The 24,116-nt window shown below is 31.9% G+C and overlaps 2 protein-coding genes across 3 annotated transcripts; one reads left to right on the top strand and one right to left on the bottom strand.

The window, feature by feature from the left end:
- Nucleotides 1-14,276: 14,276 nt before the first annotated feature.
- On the top strand, nucleotides 14,277-18,949 carry LOC105766448 (phytosulfokine receptor 2). 2 transcript variants are annotated; one of them, XM_052630737.1, is made up of 3 exons: nucleotides 14,277-14,726; nucleotides 14,868-14,909; nucleotides 15,037-18,949. In XM_052630737.1, the coding sequence occupies exon 3, from the start codon at nucleotides 15,039-15,041 to the stop codon at nucleotides 18,189-18,191; it is 3,153 nt and encodes a 1,050-aa protein (XP_052486697.1). In that variant the 5' UTR covers nucleotides 14,277-14,726; nucleotides 14,868-14,909; nucleotides 15,037-15,038; the 3' UTR covers nucleotides 18,192-18,949. The 2 variants fall into 2 exon arrangements, with proteins under 2 accessions (XP_052486697.1, XP_012441371.1); XM_012585917.2 differs by having other exon boundaries at nucleotides 14,277-14,909.
- Nucleotides 18,950-21,385: 2,436 nt separating this feature from the next.
- On the bottom strand, nucleotides 21,386-23,558 carry LOC105766454 (pentatricopeptide repeat-containing protein At1g62930, chloroplastic). The gene is made up of 2 exons (XM_012585927.2): nucleotides 23,440-23,558; nucleotides 21,386-23,325 (listed from the first exon to the last, which is right to left on the bottom strand). Exon 2 carries the CDS (start codon nucleotides 23,160-23,162, stop codon nucleotides 21,564-21,566), a length of 1,599 nt encoding a protein of 532 aa, XP_012441381.1. The 5' UTR covers nucleotides 23,163-23,325; nucleotides 23,440-23,558; the 3' UTR covers nucleotides 21,386-21,563.
- Between the last annotated feature and the right edge of the window lie 558 nt (nucleotides 23,559-24,116).

Raw genomic sequence — 24,116 nt, 5'->3', positions numbered from 1 at the left:
GTATATAGACAAAATTATGTAAAAATTAAAACATAAAGATTAAATCTCAATTTTAGCATTGTCTAGAGGTCAAAATTGAAATTTAACCATTGTCTTATAATGTAAAAAAATGATGTAAACCTAAAAGAAATGGAAAGCCACGTGACAATTACTAAAACTTTTAGGGTATTCAAATTGTATATAACAACGTAATGTTTTAACCAAAGAGTTAAACAGATTAACTATTTAGACTAATTAAGAACATTATTAAAGTATTGAGGTCGATTATGTTAAAAATTAAAATATATCGATTTAATTTCAAAATTAAATTTATTAGAGGACCAAATATGATATTGAACTATTTTTGTATATAAAAAGGCAATGAGCTAGCGACGTGGCAGCAACCTTCCTTCTATATATATAGGTATATAGATAATATAAAATTTATAGAATACTTATAATATATAATAATCATATAATATTCAAAAAATTATAAGTAAAAATTTTGTTTTTAAATGTTTATATGTTTATTTATTATTTTTAAGGTTGTTGACGTCAGATCAAACTGGACTAATTAAATCAAGAACTGATCAATGCATTAGTCAAAAGTAAGGTAAAAAATCAGTTGAATTATGAATTGGACTACAAACTAGTTGAATCAAGTTGTACATATTTTAATTTTTATGATTGTTAAATAATTTATTTAATTTAAATCGAAATTGGGAATCAATAGGTTGAACGGTTCAATCATCGATCTAATTCTAAATGTAGATTTTTTATTTCTGAAAATTGAAGGTTCTCCCTTAATAAGGGCCTTTGTTTAATTTCCATTTGTTTTCTATGCATTGCAATTGGCCTTTCTTCATCTCCATGCCCTCATAATCCTTCATTCATAATCAAGCATGACAAAAACACATTCCTTGTTGGAAAATAATCTTTCTTTTGCTTTAAATGGAGGGTTCCAACAGCAGAGATTGCAGTGTAAAGAAAGGGCAAGATGTGGTCCGGTCATCCCTTTTTCTCACAACAATTTACACTCAATAGCAATCTTAGGAACAGATGTCATGTCTTATAGGTTCCTACACGACGGTACAAGATTCTGGGGTCTAATATACGATGAGTGTGGAATTTAAAGTTCTTGGCGGATCATATGATGTACCACTCAATCAAGGTCACAAAAATGGAGGCCCAATATCATTTTTAGAAGAGATTTCTTCCCACAAACTATTGTTTAGATCTAATTATGGGGTTTACCAGTGAAATGCTGGAGGTTGTTTGTGGCAAACAGGTTGGACCAACTTGTTGGTGAGGTGCTGACTGTTGATTGGGATGATATACAGCAAAAGGAATGTAAGGTTTTGATGGAGTCCAAACTAGAGTTCTTCATGGGTTATGTTATCTAGATTGAAAGCTGATTCGAAATTTAGGATGTTTTGGATAAAAATAATAAATTTGAAAAATGAGTTTAAATAAAAAAAATTAGACCTATTTAAAATATGGGTCAAGATTGAGTTTGAACATTTAAAACTCGAGTCTAGCTCGTTTTTTAAGTTTTTAACGTTTTATATTACGTAAGTTTTATAGCATATAAAAATTAAGTATATAGTAATACATAATACTATTATAATGTAAATATTAAAAACTGTTTATATGATTATATATAAAAATTTTAAAATTCAAAAATTATTAAATATTAAATTAAAATCATATAAATATAATTTTAAAAAATATAAAATAATATGGGCATGCCAAAAATGATCTCGAGATAGTCATTTACAAATATGGGTAAGTTTGACCAAAATTTTAGGTCATATTTTGAGTCGGTCCAAGCTTTAGTATGTATAAAGTGTTTTAATATCATGCTTAAGTTTTAAGGCTCAACAATCAATCAGTTCTATTCAGAAAATCCGAAAAACTTACCAAACCGACTTTCATTTTTCTTAAAATCGAAATTGACCCAAAGTTATTCCTAAACCGATGCAACCGACTCAATATATTTCGATTAACTTGATTTTAGGGTTGTGTTTTCTTTTTTAATTTTTGTTTAGGTTTAGATAAATGATATTTGTTGGGTAAAACTATTGGGTTTGGAATATATAATTTTAGGATTGGGCTTCGTTAGGTAATAATATTGGGTTTGGTATATATCATATTTATATTTAATATGTAAATAATATTGGGTTTCGGTTCGAGTGGTTTCCATCAAATTTTGCACACCTTTATTAAGTCCAACATGACCTTGGCCCTGTCCGGCCATGAATACTTCAAGTTGAAACTAAGGTTCTCAAAATCAAATTAGTAATGAACCGGTTAGATTATCAATTTATCAATATGATCAATCTAATAAAAATTATTAAAAGTTTATAAAATAAAAATTAGAAAAAAAACTAGTTCAACCTATTTGTATTAGTTAGTGGGTCAATTAGCCCAACCTCTTATTTGAGTACCTCAACTGGTTTCTAATCCAACCGGTCAATTTAATTCGGTTCCATAAACCGTGGTCGAAACTAATAAAAACAAAATTTTATTCAATAACATATTTTTAGATAATAATGAGCAAAGTCAAATTCACAAGACTTGAGATAATTTTGTTTCTTTAGTACAAGAAATAAAAAAAAATAAAGTGGGTTTCAAATTAAAAATTAAAATTGAAATGGCTAAAAGAAGTATCACATTTAAAAATTGAGAAACCAAGTTGAATGAAAATCTAGTTAATAACAAAATTTCAGTTTTTTATTAAAAAAAAGAGTGGTATAGACTATTACATAGCAATTAGTCTAGTGGTAGATAAACCGTTGAAGTTTTCATGCAGTGCATTCAGAGAAAAATTAAGGAGTTGGGACCAACAATAAACGCCAATGCCCATTTTTTCTATAACTTTTGCTAAACAATCAACTAGCCTATTTCTAATAAAAGATGTTAAATATTTTGGCATCCAAAATTTTTCCTTTTCCCACTTGTGTGTGGTGACTATTGTATCCAACTTTCTAACCAAATAACAATATATCAAATATTCTAATAGAAATATTGAAAATTTTAATATTTGGTTTTAAGAGTAAATTAATCATTTATGTTAAAAATTTTAATCGTTAAAAACTTGCAAGGCTAATTCAAAATGTAAAATAAAATTAATTCTATATGTGCATTTGTTTCACCCAAAATGATTTATGAAAAATATTTTATGTATTTTTTTTGTATTTTAAGTGATTTTTCTTGTAAATTGATTTATCCTTTTAAAATTGTAATCATTTTTAGAAAAAATTTGCTTTATGAGTAATTTATTTTCTATAAAAATAATTTGAATTAAGCCTAATATTACTATAGTAATAATAAATTATTAACTTTGACATTTAAAAATATTTAAAATATTAACATCAAAATTTATTTTGATCTTGATGGGCATCCACTTAATAAGATATTCAAAACACTCCCCATTGGATGTCTAATGGTAGATTTCATAGTAAAGGAAAAAGAATACACATATCTATAATACGCATAATATGCTGCCTCATTAAAAATCTTATTAGGAAAACTTAATGGGACAAAACCTCGATTAAGGGAAAAAGAGTACAATGTGTATTTACTCCCCGTATGAAAACGTTACATACTTTCTTATATTCTACGTATTCAATCTTGAATACTAGTCTTTCAAATCACTATTTGAATGTATTTTGCTAACCATTTATATCACCATTCTTTTGAAAGTCATTACCAAGGGGAAATTTTGGAAAATTATATTTTGATCTTTTCAAGAGTTTCAACAATAATCATAACAAACTTTAATCACGATCCTCTATAAAAATACAAATAGGTATTTTGGATTATTTTATAATCCTCTCACAACTATTATTGACTAAGTCAAATTTACCACATATGTTTAATTATTTCAATTCATATAAATGAACAATTTTCCGGCAATTTCAATATGCTTTTGGCATTCTAATTCCTTCAAGGATTTTAATATAAACTTTACTATATAGTGATTTACAAAAGGTTCTAATAACAACCATTAGATGCAAGTTAAATATTTTACGAACAGCTAGTTTAATAATATATCTTAAGGTTACTGCATCCACCACAAAAGAATATTATATCTTTTCATTATTAATGCCAAGGCTTAGCAAAAAATTTCATATTTTTATTTCGCTTTTGCAAAACTACTTCATTTGTACCATCACCAGCTTTATACCTTTAGATATTTGCACTACTGGTCTAAAAACTGCACGAATTTAATTGTACTTGAGTTGCTTCTCTCTATTTTGATCAATTTATTACATATCAATATTTCTCAATAGATTTTTTCAAGATCCTCCTTTTATTTCATTATTTCAATAATAATATTGCATGCAAAACCATTGTCGACCAGTTTTATTATCGGTTCCACATTTTCTTGAATTGACATAACTTTTCGAGATATCTTATTTTCACTATTTTAATCTTCAGTTTCAGGTACCTAAATCTCTTATGGAGTTTTACTTATTAGTTATATCTTGGATCTCCTCTGGAGCACCTGCTTTCACTATATGACCATCTAGATTTATTATTTTCTTTTAGAAGAATTTTCATATTTGGAACTTGTAATGAGTTATCTTTGTTAAACTTCTGGTTCAAATTACTCTCCCCCCTAACTCATTACAAGTTATTATTTCTCTCCCCCTAATGTTAGGGAAACTATCGAATCAAAATACTAATCACAAATCATACCATAATTGAATCTCCGAAACATTTAAAACATATAATAATATAAGGAGACTCATAATTAATATATATTCCTAACTTTCTTTGAGGATTCACTCATCTTTGTTGTGGTGGAGCAATTGGAATATATATGCACATACAAAAATTCAAAGATCAGAAATATTTAGCTTTTGACCAAAAGTCTATTGTAAATGGGAGTATTTATAACTTATTGGTTTGATGCATACAACACGTAAATCAACATAATCTCATGTTGAAATAGGAAGTTTAGTTCTCATAGGTAATGGTTTAGATATTAATTAGATGCGTTCAATTTTAATTATTTCTCTAAACTATTATGCATAAATAACAAGCTTTTACGAAAGTTTTTCAAACTCATATACAACAATCAAGAAAAGATTGAGATATAAACTCATCAGCATTAGCGGGATGAATTATCTTAATTGTATAATCTGAAATTAATTATTTAAACAAGCAATCTTTCAAACTACAAGTTGCGGGTGATAACACATATGTGATTATTTTGTAGATGTATCTACTAGAAATCATATAATATCAAAATCATCCACATGGTAGATGAATGGACCCATATTCATTTGAAATGTAAGAAATTAAATCTCAACTTTAGCTAGTGAGTTCCTTAAGCATTTTCATTGAGAACAAGTAACAAATGAGAATTCTTTAAATTTAAAAATCTTATAATTCTTTAAAAATATCCATATGAATTCTCTATTAATTTTCACATCATATATGATCTAGGATAGTCTAACTGGTCACGTCAAGTAGTAAATGCATTTGTATATGTAAACTTCTAGTTTACTTTAACATGCATTTCAATTGTACTAATCATGTCAATATAAATTGTGACAAATTGATAATTTTACTGTCATTCCTTTTACTTTGTATCCACATATAAGTATTATTGTAACACCACAAACCTCGCCTAGACGTTATGGCCGAATCTGGAGATGTTACAAAGAAAAATTAGAATCCATCATTCTCATTAAAAATATTGTACCACTTTATTTTAAAAATATGTTGTTGTACACCTTAGTGAAAACCACCGATTGTTTACTTTTTTTAATTTAAGCAATAATTTGCAGCGGAAGTTTAAAAGTCGTATATTTTGAAAATTGCAAAAGTTTTCTCGAAAATGATTGATTGCATTAATAGTTGTTTTCGTAAAACATTTTGTCAAACGTTGTAGGAAAATTGAAAATAAATCCAAATCTAAAATTTAAAAACCAAATAGTTCAGAGAGTCCAAAAATTACAAATTTCTCAAAAACCAGAAATTTAAATAAATTTTTTTTTTGTGAAAACAAAGTTTACAGGCGTGTTGTCACAATTGAGTCTTCGTCGCACTGACCCACTTATGCCTGAGGGTTACCTGAACAGAATAGACAATCGAAAAGTGAGTTTTTTTTAAAAAAAACTCAGTGTGCAACTCAACGAAATCATAAATTCAGATTTTATCGCATAAAAGAACAAATACAGACATAAGTTCTTAACAAAATCATATTATCAACAAAATCATACAGATATACAAAGTCCTACCCCCATCCTCTACACACCAACTCCGACTATCCCAACACACCATGTGAGGTATAAAACACCCACCCATCCATCCCAACACACCACACACTGTCCGTACGACACTTACTAGAATAATCCTAGCCGTGCTGCCAATGTATCAGCAATATAATGCCTCACAGAATACTTCCTCCATAAATCACATATCCCGCCCCACAATCAGATACATCAGAATATTAGATAAAATAGAATAATCATATACCAGATACCAGAATTATCATAACTAACATACTCGTATAACAAATAATAGACATGCATATACATAACAGATCACACACTTAGTATTACGTTACATACATTTAGGTATTGCTTATGCTAGATATCATACAAACAATCTATCAAACCTCATGCTTTAAGGCTTATCTAAGCCCACACTAATCCCACGGAAGCTCTACAGTTGATTGGAGTGACGTGTATGAACCCTAGGGAAAAATTTAAAAATATGTGGGCCCACACGCCCAAATTGGCCTAGGTAATGTGACCCACACGGCCACAAATACATTTGTCACATGGCCTACCACATAGTTGGGCACATGGCCGGGCACACGCCTGTGTGGCATCGACAGGCTAGATTTTTAGCTTTCATCAATTGCCGTTTTCTCGCGTTTCGTTACACACCTAGTTCATTTTTTATGTGAAAGCAACTCTGAGACCCCCGAAACCTAAGAAACAACATTCCAACAACTATTTTAGCAATCAATTTAGGAATTCAACAAGACTAAACTGAACATCGCACATGAACTTACCGCTAACGAACATGAATTAGGCCGTTGGAGCATAATCCTTTACTTCACAACCTTCTTCTAAATGTAGAACCTACTAATTAATGGCTACAAAATAACATTGCTAACATCCCATAATTCTAAACATTAAAGATAAGCAAAGCTCTACTTACCAAGCCGAATGAAGAACCCGAAAAATCCAAGTTGCAACAATTGAGTGGATGATTCGCGAACAGAGTCAAAAGAAGAAAGAAAGGAGAATTTGCAGAGAAAGGGGAAAAAGAACGTCAGAAAGGGAAAAAGGATTCTAACTCCACCAAAACAGACCCACTACTCTCATCCAACTACCTCAGAATTCTAACTCCATCCAACTTCTACTATTCAACTTGCACACACTTACAAAAGCAACAATTAACATCCTTCGCTCACACGGAAGTTCAAACACAGGACCCTAAGGCAAGCTAACACCTTACCACTTGAACCAACAAACTCATTCTGATATGAGTTGGTCGAAAATATAATATAAGCCCATCCGATAGGGATAAAGCTAGGAACAAAATTAGTAGAATTTCCAAAAGTAAAACTTAAACCCAAGACCTCAAACACGCACCCAAATCACTTAACCACTGAACTAGATATTCATTTATGACAGAATTCGCAAAAACAAATTTAAATAAATCAGGGTGTTACAACTATTGTGATATTTACTACTGAAAATGTCTGAATCAATGTGAAATTTATAATGCCACTAAGTCAACAAAATAAATATAATTTTCAAACAATTATATGCAATATTCGCTTTAAGGAATATGCCAAAATCTTCAAATCTTCAAATAAGATAAATATTTTCTATCGTAATGATAGAACTTATTACTACATTTTCATATCTTTTCTCAAAAATATTAGCGAGAATCAAAATATTTGGGCATACGCTACATATGTGTCCAATAATATTTCATATCATATTGATATAACATAAGTTATCTTTACCTTTTAAAGAGTTATGTTGAAAACTTTCATTGTTCTCTTATTTATTACTATGTTCCCACTTTTAATGGTCCATGATTATATATTTATTTTCTTTATATTTGCCTTCATTTCGAGGAATGCAACAGATTCAGTAGGGTAGACTTCTAAACACCTGCATTGATTTTTTATTTCATAATTACCATTGTAAACATCCGTGGATTTCAAATCAGAATCTATCTATTCGTGTTGTCATGATTAGCTTCCAATTATAATAAACATGACATAATAAATAAATCATAGTAAAATATACCTGAAAATCTTTAACATCATCGTTATCACCCATGTAAGGATTATATAAATTTCTTTGGATAATGATTACCCATAGTGTGCAAGCCTCAATTGAAGACTGAAATTGCAATAGCTCTAAAAGGCAATTGACAACAACTTGAGCAATAGATGTGGAGTGACCGCATTATAAAATAAAAGAGAGTCGTGCTAATAGCATGAGAATAAAAAACAAAGAAAATGGGAGAGCAAAAGAGAAAGCGTATTTTATTGATCAATCGGAATATTTACAAAGTTTCTCCAAAGTCTCTATTTATAAGCATAAGAAGTATAAATGAAGTAGATATCTACTTCTAATGACTATTAGAATTTAAAGTATATCAAAACTTATCTTGATCTTGTTGGACATCCACTTAATAAGATATTCATAACAATTTAAGATTTTTTATACTTTTAAGAGGTTTTTTATAATTTTTATTTTCTCTTTTATAAAGAAGTTATATTTTTATTGAAATGTGAAATCCTTTTATATGTTTTTAATAAGGACTAAATTGACAAAAACTATAAACATTGAAGGTTAAAAAAGTTGATTTACCATTTTATAATTGTTACAACAATAACTTCAACAACAAAATTGGATGGGGTGACTAAAATTTTAAATAAAAAATACATAAACTCAATCTTTCATAATTAAAGTATAGAGATTAAATTAAATTTCAAAAGAGTGAAATAACTTATAATAAATTTAAAGCAAAATCAAATTCAACTTATTTTAGAAGTAGACAATACTTATAGATATAATTCAGAGTTGAGATGAATCAAGCTTTTAAAGGACAAAATTTCCAAATGCTTCTTTTTATCTATTGGACTCAAATCCGAAATTTACTTAAATACACCAAACTTTTATCATTCTATCCAAAATAATTTTTAAAAAATTTGTAGTGTCATATGAAATTCATTTTTAACTTTTATGCAGTCTTGATATGGAACACAATCTATTGCAAGTAGATAAATCAATTGTCAATTATATCACATAAAAGAACAAATTAAAGACATGAAAGTCAAAAATAAAAACTTCCCAATGAATTATTAAATGCTAAAAAAATACTATTAGTTAATTAAAGAAAAATAAAATAAAAGAGAAAACAAGGTGGGTTTGGTGAGTTTTCACGTGAAGATGGGGTATGATTTGTTGACCAAACAAAAGGCCCTCTTTTTTTTTATTCATAAAGAGGCTCGCACGAGCCTAAACGATACACCCAGTTCTATGATTACTAAGCCGAGAATGGCTGGCTGCTGTTCCAATGCAATATTCGAGCAACAACAAACGGGGGAGGTGTAAAACAACACAACCCAATATCAGGAGATCTTCCTATCTTCGCCATGCCATTAGCAACCATATTTTGAGTCTTAATGACGTGAAGAAAACTCAGTTAACCCATTGTAATCTGCATGAACGTTGCAAATAGCTTCAATCAAAAGAGCATTATCACTCTTGACTTCAACTAAGCCCTTCATGCATTGTTTTGGACACTACTCCCCATGCCCTTATCCCAAGACATATTCGACATCAGAACCTCTCTTAAGCTACCATGTGCATCATGAAAAAGACAAAACTATTTCGGCATTTCAACAACCTCCAGCAAATGAGTGGAAACAATGAACACCAATTAGTTTCATCAATTTGAATTCTTCCAAAATTATGCAAATTCCAAAGAACCTACTCCTTGATTTGCATTGCGAAGAATACCCTACTTGCTGAAGTCGGTTCAACACCACTCCACACACTCCTTGCAAAAGTGCAATATTGCAAGGCATGCAAAGAAGTTTCAACACTAGCCCCACCTGTTACATCTACCATCAGTTGTCATATTACGACAAACTCGTTCCTTATTTGTCAACAGTCTCCCTTTCAATAAGAGCCAAAGGAAGTGACCAACTCCTTGGGGGTACCGGGTACAGTGATGGATCCAGTAAACGATTAGGGGCAAACTTATATATTAGCATAGTTGACTACATATTTTTATTATTATTAATTTTTATGTATAATTATTTAATAATTAAAATATACATATATATTTATGATTTGAAATATGAATAAGATTAAAATTTAACCTTTTAACCTTGATAATTGTATTGCATTTTCAATTTCTAATACCAACAATAAATTTTCTCATCAATAGGATATCCTAACATTATATGTTGAAATGACCCAACTTTGATGTAAGTATGTCGAATCTCATCTTGTTTGTGTACCGAATAAATCCAAATTGGTGGATGCTTCCCAAGATCATGTTCCAAAGAATTTATATCATCTTCTTTTTCATCCAATATCTGGAGGACTTTAATTGAACGTTCTTTTTCATGCACAAAATTTTCATCGTTCAATTATTAAGAGTGATGGAGCAGATGTATAAGTTGGAAAGCTCATTTTTTTGAAAAAAAAAAATCAATCCAAATCAATCAACCTAAAAATTGATATAATAAATATTATAATTAAAATTATATAGCTAAATAGCTAATTGCACTACAATCATCCATCTTTAGCGAAAACAATAATTATTTAATTAAGAAATTATCAAATGCTATAAATATCTAGTAAAATAATTAAGAAATACTCTTGGCTTTACATGTTCATATATAAAAATTAAGCTAAAACATATAAAAAATTAAATAAAATCCTAATAAAATTATAAACACTAAACCCTAAAATTTGAGAATTTTTTCTTTTGGGTACTTATAGATAATATAGAAATATAGAACTGCAAAAGAAATGAAGAAAGCAAGTTAAAATATTAAAGAATACCTTGAATTTTTTCTTGTTCTTCTTCTTCTTTGGTGATATTATCTTCTTTTTTCTCTTATACTTTGTTAATTGCTTTCTTCCACTACTACTCCTTTTCTCTTTTTAGTTTGTCCTAGGCTGTATTTGTTTTTCTTCAGTTTTATGGGTAAAAGTTTTGTTCTTTAGTTGTTTTATTTAAAAAAATTAATGATTTATTTATTTTTATTGTAGCTTCTTTAAGCATTAAAATTTGAAACTTCTAACTTTGAAAAAGGGGTTGGTATTTTTTATTTTGAGTTCGGAGGGTAGAATTTAAATTTTTAAAGAGTTTAATGTAATAAAATTCATCTTAAAGGGAGTGTTATGTAAATTTCTAAAAAGCTAGGGGTCAATAGCCCCCACCTGCCCCTTGTATCCGCGTATTTCCAAACCAGTCCCAAAAGTATCACTTACCATAGCTTCATATGTAATAGTGGTAGAGAAAACTTCGTTCTTATTCCACTTCCAGGCCAAGATACACCTCTTTCATATTATCTGATGCAGGAATAATACTCGAAATCTTAGAAATAATATAGGCTGGTGGTAACCTAACTTTGAGATCCCTACAAGCCTAGTCCCCACTCGAATTCATCATATCTCTAACACAAAAATCCTCTCGCAAGGGTGCAACTCCAACATGAAAAGCTTTCAAGGGCTCAACATCTTTAACCTAATAATCATTCCAAAAATTAATCAATCTCCCATTACCTAGCGACCAAAAAGTTCCTTGAAGCACCTCATTCCCGATGTTGGACAAAGCTCACCAAGTATTAGAGCAAGAAGACCAAACAATAGATTCTGGACAGAAGCCTTGAATATTGTCTTTATCTCTCAAAACTCTATCCAAAACACACCACACTTGGTTAAGAGTTGAAAGCCAACCTTTAGCAAAAGAAACCTTATTAGTCACACATAAATTCCTCATTCCAAGGGCTTAGTATTTATTCACTAGGGACCTCAAGCTTTCAAATTATAACATAGATTTCTAACATCTTTTATTCTATTCAATTTGGTCCCTAGTGACATATAGCTTAACTTAAATTCAACCTTAATTCACCACTTCCCACTACGTTCTAAAACATGGTCTTAACACAAATTGAGGTTAGCATTTATCTATTCATCACTTTCAAGCTTCAATCTCACCAGAACTCAATAACAGTAACTTGAATTAAACTTATCAATTGGAAAACCTAATACTTCGGTTAGATAAATCAAGCTTTAGTGATCAAGAATTCTTAAAAATTACCAAGGAAGTCTTCCTTACCTTGTTGAATTTATGACCGAATATGAAGGGGATTTAAAACCCTTTTCTCCTTTCTTTTTCTATACCATATACGGAACTGTGGGAAGAAGAAGATGAATGTTTAATCCCTCTCCCACTCACTTAGTGTGTATATAAATATATATATGAGTGATTAGTAAATTAATTAACCTTAAAATATGATAATCCAATTGCTAAAACCTAGCATATCTTTAGTTAGTCGGGAAGGATGGTTATGATCAATTCTTGGCACTAACCATGTTTTAGTCATGGTTTTATTGCATTAATGTCCTTGGTTGAATTGTTACAGAAGTCCTCTTGCATTTCCTTAATCAATTCTCACTTGTGTTGACATTTTTACAATTCAGTCATTGTATTATAATTAACAACTGCCTCGATAATTCAATATTATAATCTCATACTCTATATGTAAATTCAATTCGTTTTATGAAATCCGACTTCGAAACCATAATTTTCAACACAAATTAAAATTGAGTTGTTACATGTTAATTACTGACACGTAGTAATTAAATCATTCGTCTTGGACAAATTACTCGTGGTCACATTATTTTTCCATTGATCATATAATGTCGATAAGAGGATATCATTTATCCTTTATTAGGATATAAATTTCACTATTGTAAGCAAAGTTATGTCATGCAGAAGTCGTATACCCAACATATCAGCTTTCGGCTCTATTACCAATTAAACTTATGCTTTTAATATATCAAAGCATATGAGTCACGCGCACATATTCTGCCACTTACTCAGGGTTGAGGTAAGCCACACTATGAACGTCACAAGTGAATAAATCCATAAACATATGTAGAATTTGTTCTACTTATGTCATGTTTGATGTATTGCCAGTCCAAATAATGACATCTATATCTTCATCTTCTAGAAGTCATCCACTCTGATATCCAAGATAATGTATCTCCCTAATTTGGACTTAATAGGTGACATAATAAATTTTTAATCAACTTGCTCAATTTCAATTAGACTATGAACTATTTAAACTATCTACTAATATAAGTTATCTTCTCGTTTAGATAATCAATGAACTAATATTTATTTTAATTTTATTTTGCGATTAAAAATCGTTGAGGACATTGTACAAAAAATTATTCGAAAAATTATAAATAAATTATATTAAAGGTATTAAATCTTAATAGTTTAAACTAGTGGGATCGAAAATTGAGTCATTTGAATAGTGAACCGGTATTCTTGAAAAGGTATTTAATAGTTTTACAAGTTGGGAGGCCATTCCTTAGATCAGGTGGCTCTTCTCCACCGGCCATGTCCACTCAACGTTTTTACCTTCTTTGACTCTTTTGATAGCATTCACGTGCTTAAATTTTAATATAAATAAATATTTAATTAAATCATTAAATTTTATAATAAATTTAATATAAAATAATATGAATAAAAAATTAAAGTTAATTTTATATATATATTTTAAATTTTTTATAAAATATATATTAAATTTTAATAAACATCAACGTCAATGGTTGCATTGTAAATAGGGAAGTGACACGCGTGCTTCAAAAATTGATTCTTTTTGTTCAGATTTGTATATATATATTTTATTGTTTTCGTTTATTTTATCTGATTTTAATTTTTCCATCTAATTATAATTGTTTTAAAAATATTTATATTCGTATAAAATTTTTATTTTCGTAATTCATATAATGTAAAATTTAAATAATATTTTTGAATTATTTTATTAAATTTTAAGTAAGGAATTAAATTTCTAGAAATAAAAGGATAGTAACTAAATTTCAAACGTATAAAGAGTACAGGGACTTATGTTGTATTTAACCAAAACAAAACTTATGAAACAGACAAATGTATGTAGGTACTGACAAATAGAAAAAGAATGGAAAATAAAAGGAAAAAACCTCATTTTTAGGTTATCAAAAGTCAGCTCTGATGGCTACACATTTCAAATCACAGTCCAAAACTGTACCTTCTTAGCTTCTTGTTTTTTGTTCAATAAAATACAGATTCTCTCCCTAACTGTATCACAAATAGCAAAGCGAAGAACTTTCCTTTCCTTTCTTTAATTTGAAATGTCTTCTCTATTAAGATTCTGTACCTTTTTTTTCTGCTTTGAAAATCCAAGAGTGAGAAACTAAGAAACTTCTGGTTTTGAAAATAAGTCAAATCAGTTAGGCCATTTTGTAGAAAAATAAAGCCAAAGTTGGTCACTGTTGGATTATTAAATTTTTCTTCTTTAAATGTTGGGTTTTTAAGAAACTATTTACTTCACCGCAGTTATATATATTTTTTGAGTTTTGGGATCCGATTTTTCTGACAGTTAAAAAAGATACATTGCTGATTTACTTGGAAGGTGATTTTGAGAACTGGGTCTTTCTCATTTTCATCCAAAAGGGGTTGTAAGTGTGTGTTTTTTTTCTTTGTTTACAAGGTGTTTGATGTTGGGTTTGTTTTGGGATGTGCATGAATGAACACTTTCATGTGTGAACTTAAGTTCTGAATTTCTTCATTTATGATCTTGGGATTTGGTCTTTATACAGGTGGGGATTGTTGATCTCAATAAATTTTTGGAATGTGAGCATGTAAGTTACTCATTATCTGTTTTTTTTTTCCTTCTTTGCATATGAAAAGGATATCTCTTTCGTGATATTGCTTACATTTTACTAATTTGGGGATTTTCTCTTTTCCTTTTTGTCTTTTTTTTCTCAGAAATGTTGACTATGAGATTCAATCCAGTGACTTCCCTCAATTGGGTATTCTTAGCTTGCTTTATCTGTTCTACACTGAGCTTTGAGACTTCAAGCCAACACTGTGATCCAAATGATTTGTTGGCATTGAAACAATTTGTTGGGAACCTCACAGCTGGTTCCATCATCACTTCATGGTCTAATGAATCCATTTGTTGTCAATGGGATGGTGTTGTTTGTGGGAATAATATCAATGTCTCAGTTTCTAATAGAGTCATTGCTTTGATTCTTCATGGGAAGGGTCTCAAAGGGAAAATCTCAAGCTCTTTAGCCAGTTTAGACCTTAAACGGCTTGACCTTTCGTGCAATCATCTTCGAGATCCCTTGCCTTTAGAACTCTCAAATTTGAAGCAGTTGGAGTACCTTGATTTGAGCCATAACATGCTTTCGGGGCCGGTTTCGAGCTCTGTTTCCGGTTTGGAATCTATTCAATGGCTGAATCTTTCGAGCAATTCATTTGATGGTGACCTGTTAGAGCTTGGAAGGTTTCCGGATATTGTTGTGTTCAACTTGAGCAACAATTCGTTTACCGGCCAATTCGGATCTCGAATCTGCAGTAACTCGAAACGGATTCAGGTTCTTGATTTGTCAATGAACCACTTAGTAGGGAGTCTTGAAGCCCTAGAGAATTGTAGTATGTCTCTACAACAGTTGCATTTGGACTATAATTCATTTGCAGGCGGTTTTCCCGACTCGTTGTACTCGATGTCGTCACTGCAGGGTCTTTCGATCGCCGGAAACAATTTCTCGGGTCAATTAAGCAAGGAATTGAGTAAGCTCTCTAGCCTTAAATCCTTGATTATATCTGGAAACCATTTTTCGGGTAGACTGCCTGATATCTTTGAGAACCTCACACAATTAGAGTTGTTGTGTGCACACTCGAATTTGTTTTCTGGTCCATTGCCATCGTCCCTGGCGCAATGCTTGAAGCTTCGTATACTTGATCTTCAGAACAATTCGTTTAGTGGTCCTCTTGATCTTGATTTTACCGGAATGTCGAATCTTTACTCACTTGATCTCGCTACTAATCATTTTACTGGTTCCCTGCCTGTTTCACTATCTGATTGTAAAGGACTGAATGTTTTGAGCTTGGCGAAGAATGAATTCCGTGGCCAAATCCCCAAGACTTACGCCAATCTCGGATCGCTTGTGTTCCTCTCGTTGTCGAATAATAGTTTTATCGATTTACCTGGAGCTCTATCTGTGCTTCAGCACTGCAAAAATCTCTCCACTCTTATCCTCACAAAGAATTTATATGGAGAGGAAATTCCCAGAAATGTAAGCGGATTTCAGAGCTTAACAATTTTAGCACTCGGAAATTGTGCTCTGAAAGGCCAAATACCGGATTGGTTGTTGCGATGCGAGAAGCTTGAAGTGTTGGATTTGTCATGGAATCACTTAAATGGAAGCATTCCGACTTGGATCGGCCAGATGAAGAAGTTGTTTTACTTGGACTTCTCGAATAACTCTCTCACCGGAGAAATCCCGAAGAGTTTAACAGAGCTAAAGAGCCTCACTTCTTCGAATTGCAGCTCATCGATTTCTTCATCTTCAGCTGGAATCCCGCTTTACGTGAAGCGGAATCGGAGTGCTAGCGGTCTTCCATACAAGCGGCTTTCGAGTTTTCCGCCAGCATTATACTTGAGCAATAACAGATTAAATGGGACGATATTGCCTGAATTCGGGCGATTGAAGCAACTCCATGTCTTAGATTTGAGCTGGAATAACATCACTGGGGTCATCCCTAGTTCCATTTCTGATATGGAAAACTTGGAAATTCTCGATTTATCGCACAATAACTTGCACGGATCAATTCCTTCATCATTTTCCAAGCTCACATTTTTGTCAAAATTTAGTGTTGCCTATAATCACTTGCATGGTGTGATTCCAACTGATGGACAGTTTTATAGCTTTCCCAACTCGAGCTTTGAGGGGAATCCCGGACTTTGTGGGAAAATAGTCTCTCCTTGCGATGTTTTCAACAGTATGCTAAAGCCAACTATTCCATCCGGTTCAAGCAAGAAGTTCAGTCGAAGCAGCATTCTTGGAATAACAGTCAGTATAGGAGTTGGAATTTCCTTGCTTCTTGCTATTGTTATACTTAGAATGTTAAGGAGGGATGCCGGTGATCGGATTGATGATTTTGATGAGGAACTTAGCCAATCACATGGGTTATTTGAAGGTTTTGGTACATCAAAATTGGTTCTTTTCCAAAGCTCGCACTGCAAGGAGCTCACGGTGATGGACTTGTTAAACTCTACAAACAATTTCAACCAAGCAAACATAATTGGTTGCGGCGGCTTTGGACTGGTATACAAAGCCTACCTTCCCGATGGCACAAAAGCTGCTGTCAAGAGGCTTTCCGGTGATTGCGGTCAGATGGAACGTGAGTTCCAAGCTGAAGTTGAAGCCCTTTCGAGAGCTCAGCACAAGAACCTTGTTTCTCTACAAGGTTACTGTAAGCATGGTAACGACCGATTATTAATTTACTCGTATATGGAGAATGGAAGCTTGGATTATTGGCTGCATGAGAGTGTTGGTGAGTCGTCGGTTCTCAAATGGGACGTAAGGCTCAGGATCGCTCAAGGAGCTGCTTGTGGGTTGGCTTATTTGCATAAGATTTGTGAACCGAACATAGTTCACCGGGACGTAAAATCCAGCAACATTCTTTTGGATGAAAAGTTTGAAGCTCATTTAGCAGATTTTGGCCTTTCAAGGCTACTTCGTCCGTATGATACCCATGTCACAACAGACTTAGTTGGAACATTGGGTTATATTCCTCCGGAGTACAGCCAGACCCTAACTGCAACCTGCAGAGGTGATGTTTACAGTTTCGGTGTTGTTCTTTTGGAGCTTCTTACCGGCAGAAGGCCTGTCGAAGTACGCAAAGGGAAAAACTGTCGGGATTTGGTCTCCTGGATGTTTCAGATGAAATCCGAGAAAAGGGAGTCGGAGATTATAGACTCCTCGATATGGGACAAGGATAACGAAAAACAGCTGTTTGAAATGCTTGAAATTGCCTGTAAGTGCTTAGACCCGGACCCGAAGCGGAGACCCTTAATCGACGAAGTTGTATCGTGTCTGAATAGCATTGAAAATGAGGTTGTTCAACAATGAACATCCATTGCTTCACTCATCGAAGTCTTCTTTGGGTTCGGAAGGGTATACAAATGGTTCAAACTCGATTTGTATACTAGCAGTTTGCGAGTTGTATACATAGGCTATTTCAGCTGTTTATTCGATCCGAAATATGCAATTATAAAAGAATATCTAATCATTTCCTCCAACTTTTCCTTCTCCGAATCAGGTATGCAGCGGTTCAACTTCAAATGGACCGGTTATTTCTCGTATCATGATTTCATTTGAAAGTTTGCAGTGATCGTAATTCTTATGCTTCTCAAAACGGCTGAGATTACTAACATGAGATGATGCTTTTTTATGATATAAATGCAATGCATCATCATACATGAATTCATCGATTACTTCGATTCACAGTCGATGCACCAAAATGGCTATTATTGTATCAGTTCCCCGGTGAGAAAAAGAAGCTTAACCATGGCTGTCGTCATGCGACCAGGTCGGGTCTTGTATCCAAATTTGCATAGGATTGCACTTTGATCGTCATGGTATGGAGAGTATATCAGTGTCTGGAATATGTTTCTAACAACCTGTATGTGTGTATATATATGTAAACACATATTTTAAGTACTATTTTCGTATCCATAGTGTGTATATATGTGTAAACAAGCATCCAAGGTTGTTTTTCCCTCCATTAGTTTTGAGTAGGAGCTTGGAAACAAGTTAAAAAACATGCTGTTAGTCCATGTAATCTTCGTAAATTTAAAATTTAGCCTATATACTTTTATTTTTGGGAATTTAATCTATTTACTGTTCAGATTTTAAAATTTAAGTTCAACTCTTAACCCTGTTAAAATTATAGGTTAATTTTAGGTTCATTATAACGTTACAGTAACAAATTTAACCATAATAATTAGATCTGTGAAGGATATGGTATTTTAAAAGGAAAAAGCAGTTGGTGTTTTTCCACAAAAGTGGAGGGGGAGTAGTTGTTATCTGTCCAGTAAGACAAAAAAGAAGATTCCCTTTTTGACTTTATTTGTATTTCCTAACTAAAGTTAATAATTACCAATTAACAAATCAAACTTTGGGATGATAATGATTGATTTGGATACCTTTTTATTGTTTATAAATTCAGATATTGCATGTTTAGAATAATGCAGCTATTGACTTTTAACTATTTCATATACAATTATCATAATTTGCTTTACATTTCTGAATAATATTTTCAGAATTATAGGTATTTGGGAGGGTTAGATTTTGTTATTACTCTTTGTATTTTGCGAATATTATGGATTTAATTTTATATTTTTTAAAATTTGAAATTTTAGTCTTGATCCAAGTAATAGCCGTTAAATTCATTTGGTTGAATTCAATTACTAGTCTTCTATTATTTATACAATTGTAGATCATTTCGTCTATTTTCTCCAATTGGATCATTCTAAGTCCCTATACTTTTTCGAATTTCAAATTGTAATCTTAACACAAATGACAGTTGTTAATCGATTAATTAGATTTTTAGTGAGTAATATTTAGAAATAATAGACTAACATGATATTACACATATGATAATGTATTTAGCGATCGGATTTTAGAAATTGTAAAACTTTACTTAATGAATTTAACAATTATTATTTGGCGAAGACTAAAATTAGAATTGGTTAGAGTCAAGTGAATTTGACTCGAAATATGAATATTAAATTTTATCTAAATTTATCCATAATTAAATGTATTAAAATTTATATAACTAAAATTTGTATAAATATTTTAACTCCTTAAGCAACATAATAAAATGAAAATTTATTACCAAAAAATAAAAATAAAATGAAAATGACATAATGTTTGCTTTTCATAATCTAGATTAGGAAATAATTGAATGCCTATAAGGAAGATAGTATGGAAAATAGGTGAACCTATACTTTGAAAAGAAAAATCCTCCATTTATCTTGCTTTTAGTCTACAAATTAGGTGAGGTTTCATGGAAATTCAATGAATGATCTTTTCATTTACTTTGATTTATTTATTCAAAAGTTCATAGTGCATTATTTATTTAATAATTTAAATAATTAATATTTCAAAAAATTAAACCCATAAAATAACTCAATTTTTATATTTAAAACTTAAATACAAGTACCTGAAAAAAGTGGAAGTGGATTTTTTGTTTCCAGGCATTTGAGCTAAATACGAATTTCAATGAGAAATTTTTTCTCATCTTAAATTCCAAAATTGCATTTGCGCCAATGGAAACCATAAATTTCATACATAATAGAAGGATATGATAGATCTATCTTTTTTAGATAGTGAACAAACGAACCCCGCTCTATTCACTGGTACGGATTGTTGATACTTAAGTTGCTTCTTTTTTCTCAGCCTATGATTTGAACAAGTTGCACATACACCCTAATACATATTCCTTGGTGCAAAGGACATCCCCCAGGAGCTCCAACTAAACCGATGCCGATGAACGGATTGTGACGGGATCTCCTTAACGTTAGCCCAATCAGCTGTTTTGATGCCAGACTCAACATTTTCACCGTCGATTTTTAATTTTCACTATTATGGAAAAAATATGTTTCACGATAGCTAAGAGCTTTTTTAGGTTCCGTCTGCAAAAAAATTTTCCCCAATTTAAATAAAATTATTTTAAAAAATATTTAATTGAAATTCAGGTTAGGCCGGGTTGAAAACAAAAATAAATTCATTGATACACACTAGAAATATGGGATGTTGCTCGCTGCTTGAAGCTGAATTGTGGCTCATTTTGGATGGTTTGAATCTTCTTTGGATCCAAGGCTTTAGACGTGTGGAGATTGTAAGCGACAGTGCTGCTGCTGTCCGCATCATATTGGATGAGTCTGCTGCTAAGCAGAGTATATCGCACAATTCGAGTTCTTTAGAATTGGCAAAGGAAGGTCAAAATACATCACATTGTCCGGGAAGCCAATGCGTTTGGCCTAAGCAGGCTGCTGAATCAACCACCTGCTGCACTGAGGAGCATTCTTTGCAAGGACAGTACAGGGACTGTTGGGGATAGGCTGAAATCACTACCCTCCTTTATGTAAACATTCAACCCTTACTCAACACACGTAGATCAATGCCATTAAATCACCTTAATATTTATTTCAATTCCTTTTATTCTCAACTCATGTTTCGTTGTTCATACAAATGCCCCTGCTTTAAAATTCACAAGCAATATTGGTTTTCCCCTAATTTCTTAACATTACCACCAAAAAGATCAAGAAGGTGCTAAGATCAAGATCAACAAGCTACACAAGTCAGAACAAAATCAACAATATTGAAAATAGACACTAAACCTCATTCTAGTTTCCACAATCTTTTATCACTGTGCAATGGTTATGTACAACTGATTCACATTGCAAGTGATGAACTTTCCACAATTTGTGAAATATTTCAGAGCAAGATCGATTTATTAGAGTGTATGATAAGATCCATAAACAAGGTGGCAGTGATTATATCTGCAGAAAAGCCCTTACCAACCATTTCCGTAAGAAGTTGTGTTGCCTTTGAGGTATAGCTGTTGCGAAGGAACCCCCGAATCATTACATTATGACAGCAGCTATCAGGCAAACAGTCATTATCTCCCATGCTCCCAAACAACCTGTATGCTTCATCTGGCAATCCCTCTTTACACAGTCCATTAATCATTGCACGATATGTGACAACATTCAGTTTTAAACCATTGTCTGAGACTTGATGAAATAATTCCTTGGCAAATTCGATATGCCCAGCTTTGCACAACCCATCAATTAGGATATTATATGGGATAATATCAAGTTCCAACCCACTGTTTCGCATTGCTTGAAAAAGTTTCAATGCCTCCTCAATATGACCTGTTTTGCCTAAACCATTCAGCAAAATCGAACAAATCACTAAATCTGGAACTTGTCCAGAAGCAAGCATCTTTCTAAACAGTTCACATGCAGTTGAAACTCTCCCTAACTGAAACATACTTTGCAAGAGAGTGTTGTATGTGAAAATATTCGGGATTGGTCCCTTTTGAGATATTTCATGAAAGAATTCCATTGCTTCGTCTAACCTCTTAGCTTTGCAATATTCATTGATCATAGTGTTGTAAGTAACTATATTAGGTGCACAACCCTTCTCAATCATCAAGTTGAAAACTCTTCTAGCTTTATCCATTTCATTCTGCAAGCAATGACCATTAACTAATGTATTATACGTGACAACATCAGGCTCAATGCCTCGCTTTATCATTGCGTCAACAATATCCTCAGCTTCAGAGACCATCCCTTCCTTGCAATGCGCATCAACCAATGTACTATACGTGACAACATCAGGCTCAATGCCTTGCTTTCTCATTGTGTCAACGATCTCTACAGCTTTAGAAATCGTTCCTTCCTTGCAAAGAGCATCAATCAATAACGTATATGTGACAATATCAAGTGAAATATTGTTATCAACCATTTCATTCAAAAGCCTTGTTGCCTCCTCCTGCTGGCCCAAATTACACATACCATGAATTAAGCAAGTGTAAGTTATGATATCTGGTCTAATGCCCTTAACCTTCATTTCAGATAAGAGATTGAGAGCCTCCTGTAACAAACCGTTCTTACAAAGGCAGTCAATGACAGTGCTATATGCTACAATATCGGGTTCATAACCTCTGCTTTCCATCAGCCTTAGAAACCTAGCAGCTCTAACAGTATTACCGGTCTTACACAACCCCTTAAGCATTGTACTGTAAACAATCGAATCAGGTTGATACCCTTTTTCAGTCATTTCATCGAACATACAAACGGCCTCAGAAATCTTACTTTGATTACAAAGCCCATTAATCAAAGTTGAAAAAATTACAACATCAGGCTCAACACCTAACTTCAGCATTTTCCCCAAAACAGAAAACCCAAAATCAATTCGACCTAATTGACAAAAGCAATTAATCAAGATGCTCATAGAATAAACATCGTGGGAAACACCCAATAATTCGATCTGTCTATACTTAGAAACAACAATGGCATAATGTTTCATCTTAACAATGGCTCCTAATAATTTAGTGAATTCCACAATTGAAGGCTTTGGGTACTTTCAATCATCTTATTGAACAAACTCAAAGCATGATCGACATTATCGAAGCGGTGGTCTCTTTTTCCCTTTCCTCTAACAGGCATGGACATGGGTTTCTTACTTAGGCCTTCGATGTAGGTAGCAATGGTGTTAGAAGCAGAAGAAGAAAAAGAGTGGAAATTAGAAAGAAGGCTTCCAGCATTAACAACGGAACGAAGAATAAAAGAAGAAGGAAGCTTACCCATATCTTGAAAGCAGAAATGGCAGCGGCAGTAGCAGAAGAAGTGTAAATTTTGGGTTGCGTAATTTGGGTTTTTTATTTTTTTAATGTGAATAATATTTAATAAAAAAATTAAACTTTATTTTTAAATGCAATCTTCAATTATTATTAATATTATTATATACTTATAAATCTTCCTTTTAAATTTAATAGAATTACTATTTACTTTAATAAAATTTATTAAATTAATAAAACTACATTTTTCCTCAAAAGTAAGTAAATTAAATTTAATAAAATACATACAAATTATAAGAAAATTTAATAAATTAATAAAAATAAGTTTAGTATGGTGTCCAACCAAATGTATTCAAATCAAAATATTTTTAAAAACAATTAAAATTTAAAATTTAAAATTCTAAACATCATGATTGTTTGGCTTATTTGAAGCCATTTAAACTTCACTCGGTATTTCAACAATGTAAAAACATGAAATTTAAGAAGAAATGTAATACTAAAACTTATAAACTTGTTATGTCAAAATTAGTTACCGAAAACTTAAGTATCAAAAGCCAAAATATAAAGAATTATCACAAACTATCTGAATTTTCTGGGTTAACAATTTTGAATAGCCCATTTTGAGGACTTGTATTTCATAGCCACAGAAGTCGTATGATCGAGATAGCAATACCAAATGAAAA

The sequence above is a fragment of the Gossypium raimondii genome, chromosome 5 (assembly GCF_025698545.1).
Source record: "Gossypium raimondii isolate GPD5lz chromosome 5, ASM2569854v1, whole genome shotgun sequence".
NCBI lineage: Eukaryota > Viridiplantae > Streptophyta > Magnoliopsida > Malvales > Malvaceae > Gossypium > Gossypium raimondii.
This window is presented reverse-complemented; position numbering and strand designations above follow the sequence as displayed.